The sequence below is a fragment of the Colius striatus genome, unplaced genomic scaffold (assembly GCF_028858725.1).
Source record: "Colius striatus isolate bColStr4 unplaced genomic scaffold, bColStr4.1.hap1 scaffold_36, whole genome shotgun sequence".
NCBI classification, from domain to species: domain Eukaryota; kingdom Metazoa; phylum Chordata; class Aves; order Coliiformes; family Coliidae; genus Colius; species Colius striatus.
In genome coordinates, this window is record NW_026908520.1 from 1,322,407 (window position 1) to 1,328,120 (window position 5,714).

The 5,714-nt window shown below is 48.9% G+C and overlaps 2 protein-coding genes across 2 annotated transcripts; both read left to right on the forward strand.

Moving 5' to 3' along the window:
• Window positions 1-329: 329 nt before the first annotated feature.
• Window positions 330-2,932, forward strand: LOC133629284 (uncharacterized). The gene is given in 1 exon segment (XM_062019943.1): window positions 330-2,932. A coding segment is annotated over 1 exon segment (2,541 nt). The 5' UTR covers window positions 330-391.
• Window positions 2,933-3,242: 310 nt separating this feature from the next.
• Window positions 3,243-5,331, forward strand: LOC133629285 (uncharacterized). The gene is given in 3 exon segments (XM_062019944.1): window positions 3,243-4,941; window positions 4,944-4,990; window positions 5,323-5,331. Coding segments are annotated over 3 exon segments (1,755 nt in total).
• Window positions 5,332-5,714: the final 383 nt, after the last annotated feature.

Genomic DNA, 5,714 nt, shown 5'->3' on the forward strand with positions numbered 1-5,714 from the left:
TTTGTGCCGCCTCTGTGTCCATAAGTGTATTTGTTGGTTTCACCTGAGAGTCACACTCAACAATTACGGGGATAGGTACGGGACAGAAACCCCTTTGTGCAAAATTTTAGATGTGCCTGATTAATTGTATTGATTTTTTATGTTCTACCTGTGTAAGGATAGGAGTCATAATTGTCAGGGTTGTGTTATGTTGTTTTGGAAGTAAGGGTCACGGGAAAACTGAAGCTGCTGGGTCAGTAAAGGTCTGACAGACTTTAAAGAGGTTTCTGAGTAGCACGTGTGGGGGACAGACGTGTCCGGCACCACAGGCTACGGCCCTGGGCGACGCCTCACGGGTGAAAATAGGCAACCTTTGCCTATAGGTGAAACCTAGCTGGTCCTTGTGGAGTGAATGAGGGGACGAAGTCTCCGCCCTTCTGAAATTTTGATAAGATCTCTTCCGTGGTGTAAAAGTCGTGGAGAGCGAGAAATCGTTTCTGTGTGTGTGTGTCTTATTATAATCTTTTTTGTATTACTGATAACCATGGGGCAGTCCCGATCCACCCCTCTGTCATTAACATTGGCACATTGGGCAAAAGTAAAAGCACGAGGGCAAAACCTGTCTCTTATTATCAAGAAGGGGGATTGGCAAAATTATTGCGAAAGTGAATGGCCAACCTTTAAAGTAGGATGGCCACGGTCAGGTACCTTTGACATCCATACCATACGGGCAGTCCGAATGACTATTTTCGCCTCAATAGGAGGCCATCCTGACCAAGAACCGTATATCACAGTATGGGAAGACTTGGTGATATATCCGCCGGACTGGGTCCGACCATTTCTTCCAAATGATAAAATAAGAGTCCTAGCCCCATCCTACTCATACTTTAGACGGGGCGTACCTGTGACAACCAGGACTCTGGCTCTCACAGGAGTAGAAGAAGGGGTGACCAATAATGGAGGAGATTATGAAAAATTGAAAGAACCAAGCCCTAAGACCAAGGTATATCCAGAGGTCGAAGGACCCCCTGAATGGACTCCACCTGTATCCACATCTATACCCACCGCCCCCCCAACTGGACCCCGGTCCCCAGACGAGGGAGTACCTGTGCCATATAACCCGGGGGGTTGGGAAGAAGGACCCTATACCGGTACCAGGAGTAAACGGGGGATAATGCCTGAGGGACCAGACTCCACTGTAGCCTTACCACTCCGGGCGGTGGGGCCAGCCCCCACAGAGCCAGATGAGTTACAACCATTACAGTACTGGCCCTTTTCGTCCTCCGATTTGTACAACTGGAAAGCAAATAACCCTTCTTTTTCTGAGAACTCTGCTGCCCTCATAGGACTAGTCGAATCCCTGATGTACTCCCATCAGCCCACATGGGACGACTGCCAGCAGTTACTTCAAACACTTTTCACCACAGAGGAGCGAGAACGAATCTTCTCGGAGGCACGAAAAACCCTGCAGGAAGGCCAACCAGGCCAACCCCCTCGAACAGGAATGGAAGTGGAGGCGTTGTTCCCAGTAGCGCGGCTGCAATGGGACTATAATACAGCAGCAGGTAGGGAACGACTGTCCATATACCGCCGGGCTCTGGTAGCAGGACTAAGAGGGGCAGCCAGGAAACCTACCAATCTGGCAAAGGTGAGAGAAATTATGCAGGGGCCTAATGAACCACCCTCGGTGTTCCTAGAACGTATCATGGAGGCCTATCGTATTTATACCCCATTTGATCCCGAATCTAGGGGACAACGGGCCTCCGTTATCATGTCCTTCATTGGACAAGCTGCACCAGATATAAAACGAAAACTGCAGCATATCGAGGGATTGCAGGATTACACCCTGCAAGATATTGTTAAAGAGGCTGAGAAAGTGTTCCATAAAAGGGAAACCGAGGAAGAAAAGTGGGAGAGGGAAAAGAATGAGAGAGAGAAGGAAGAAATACGAAGACAAAAGAGACAGGATAAGAATTTAACAAGAATACTTACTACAGTAATGGCCGAGGGGAAACGCCAAGGGGAAAGACAGGCGAAAGGAGGAAGGGACCTGGACGACAATGACAGGAATAAGGGACCCAGAAGACTGGGAAAAGATCAATGTGCGTTCTGCAAGGAACATGGGCATTGGGCCCGTGAATGCCCTAAGAAAAAGGGAAAGAGAGTACTAACCCTGGAGGAAGATGAAGATTAATGGGGTCAGGGCCCGGAACCCCTCCCCGAGCCTAGGATAACGTTAAATGTGGAGGGGACCCCAGTAAATTTTTTGATTGATACTGGGGCAGAATATTCCGTACTGAAAACCTCATTAGGGACTGTAACTAACAAACAGACCATGGTAATTGGAGCAACAGGTCGAAAAGAATACCCCTGGACAACTAATCGAACTATTGACTTGGGAACTAACCAGGTATCCCATTCTTTTTTGTTAATACCCGAGTGCCCTACCCCCCTCCTCGGACGAGACCTGTTAACAAAAATGAAGGCTCAGATAAGCTTTACTTCTGCTGGCCCTGAGATCGCCCTTGCAGGCAGAAAGCCAAAAACATGCGTATTGTCTCTGCACTTGGGGGAGGAATATAGACTATACCAAAACCCCAAGGAGAACCTGGATAACCTTGAAAAGTGGCTCAAGCAGTATCCGAAAGCATGGGCCGAAACTGGGGGCATGGGGGAAGCGGTGAACATCCCTCCCATAGTGATCAAGCTGCAATCAAGTGCCACCCCAATAAGCGTAAAACAATACCCATTGTCAAAAGAGGCAGTAGCAGGGATACGACCTCACATCGACAAGCTTGTACAACAAGGGATTCTTGTGCCTTGTAAATCTCCCTGGAACACACCACTCTTGCCGGTAAAGAAACCTGGGACTGGGGATTATCGGCCAGTACAGGACTTGCGGGAAGTCAACAAGAGTCCTTACCTTACATCCTACGGTACCCAACCCATATAATCTCTTAAGCTCTCTTCCCCCAGATCGTGCCTGGTATACAGTCCTTGACCTAAAGGATGCATTTTTCTGCTTGCGACTGCATCCAGTGAGCCAGTTAATTTTCGCTTTCGAGTGGAGAGATCCTGAAAGTGGGAGAGTGGGTCAACTCACGTGGACAAGATTACCACAAGGATTTAAGAATTCTCCTACCTTGTTTGATGAAGCCCTCCACAGGGACCTGGCAACTTTCCGGGCACAAAACCCACAGGTAACTTTACTCCAATATGTAGATGACCTCCTACTCGCGGCGTCCACCAAAGAAAGCTGCCTGATGGGAACTCGCAGACTACTGGTTGAACTTGGAAGGTTGGGGTACCGTGTCTCAGCAAAGAAGGCACAAATCTGCCAGAAAGAGGTAACCTATCTGGGATATGCTCTAAAGGATGGAAAAAGGTGGCTGACGGAAGCCCGAAAGAAGGCCATCTTGCAGATCCCCACCCCGTCAACCTCTCGACAGGTGCGTGAGTTCCTGGGAACGGCGGGGTTCTGTCGCCTTTGGATACTTGGGTTTGCTAGCTTGGCTGAACCACTATATCCACTCACCAAAAACAAAGGAGAATTCGTATGGGGCAAAGAGCAGGAGGAGGCCTTCACCAACATAAAGAAGGCGCTGTTAAGTTCCCCTGCTCTGGCGTTACCTGACCTCACCAAACCATTTACTCTGTTCGTGGATGAGCGAAAGGGAGTGGCCCGGGGTGTGTTAACACAGAAACTCGGACCCTGGAAACGGCCAGTGGCATACTTGTCAAAAAAATTAGACCCCGTGGCCAGTGGATGGCCTGCCTGCCTTAAAATAGTGGCTGCCACCGCAGTCTTGGTAAAAGACTCTGATAAACTTACTTTTGGACAACCAATTACAATCATTGCAGCCCACTCCCTGGAAAGCATTATTCGACAACCTCCTGACCGGTGGTTAACAAATGCCAGGATGACTTACTATCAGAGTCTGTTACTAACTGAACGTATTAAGTTTGCCCCTCCAGCCATCCTGAACCCAGCCACACTGATGCCTGAAGCAGGAGAGAGTGACCAGCCTCTCCATGAATGCCAAGAGGTTCTAGCCGAAGAAGTGGGCATTCGCGCAGACCTAACTGACCAGCCTATGGAAGGAACCCCCTCGTGGTTCACCGATGGGAGCAGCTACCTGTTGGAAGGAAAGCGAAAGGCTGGCGCAGCCGTAGTGGACGGGAAACGGGTCGTGTGGGCTAGCTCGTTGCCAGAGGGGACCTCTGCCCAAAAAGCCGAACTAGTAGCCCTCATACAGGCCCTGAGGTTGGCTGAAGGAAAAGTGATTAACATATTTACCGATAGCAGATACGCCTTCGCAACAGCCCACGTCCATGGGGCAATATACAGACAGAGGGGGCTCTTGACATCGGCGGGGAAGGAAATTAAGAACAAAGAGGAAATTTTAAATCTCCTAGAAGCCGTACATCTCCCCAAAAAGGTGGCCATCATACATTGCCCAGGGCATCAAAAAGGAGATGACTGGGTTGCAAGAGGGAATCGAATGGCAGACACAACTGCCAAAGAGGCCGCACTAGAGGCCATGATACTCTCAGTAAAACTTGACGACAAACAGGCAGTGGAAGGAAAGGAAGAAACAAACCTATCCGCTGAGGAAGGGAAAGCTTACATCGATAAAATGCACCGACTTACGCATTTGGGGACTGAAAAACTTATCACACTAGCAAAAAAATCACGCTACAAGGTCCCGGACCTACGAAAAACCGTGGAACGCATCGTACAAAATTGCGAGGCATGTGCCTTTACAAATGCAGGACATACTAAAGGAATCCAAGGAAAGAGACTGAGAGGAGATCGACCAGGAGCATATTGGGAAGTAGACTTTACGGAAGTAAAACCTGCCCGGTACGGTAACAAATATTTGTTAGTATTTGTAGATACCTTCTCTGGATGGGTCGAAGCATACCCTACAAGGAACGAAACAGCACTAGTAGTCGCAAAAAAGATCCTGGAAGAGATTTTTCCCCGGTTTGGTATTCCCAAGGTAATCGGGTCAGACAATGGACCTGCCTTTGTCGCCCAGGTAAGTCAGGGAGTAGCCAGACAATTGGGGATTAACTGGAAGCTCCATTGTGCATACCACCCTCAAAGTTCAGGACAGGTAGAAAGGATGAATAGGACCTTGAAAGAAACTTTAACTAAATTAGTAGCGGAGACCGGCGGGAGGGATTGGACAGTCTTTCTCTCCCTCGCTCTGTTTAGGGTTCGAAACACCCCAGGACCTACGGGGCTCACCCCTTATGAAATCTTGTATGGGAGTCCCCCTCCTCTGACAGAAATAGTGGGGACTGATGAACCTGTTGTGCCCTCTCTTACTCTTGCAGCACGCCTAAAAGCGTTGGAAGTAGTTAGAAAAGAAGTTTGGGAACAGTTGAAGAACCTCTACGATCCGGGTGAGGTGTCGATGCCCCATTCGTTCCAGGTCGGAGACAAAGTTCTGATTAGACGACACCGATCAGAGACGCTCGAACCTCGGTGGAAGGGACCGTATGTGGTATTGTTAACAACTCCCACCGCTGTAAAAGTCGATGGGATTACTGCGTGGGTACATTCAGCGCATGTAAAAAGGGCACCTAGAGATATACAAAAGGATGATTGGGTGGTGGAAAAGACTGATAATCCTCTTAAGCTTCGTGTGTTTTGGAAACCAAACCGAAACACCTAGGGAAAATCTGTTGGTGGGACTAATCCGAGATTTCGGGAAGGCCCAAAATGC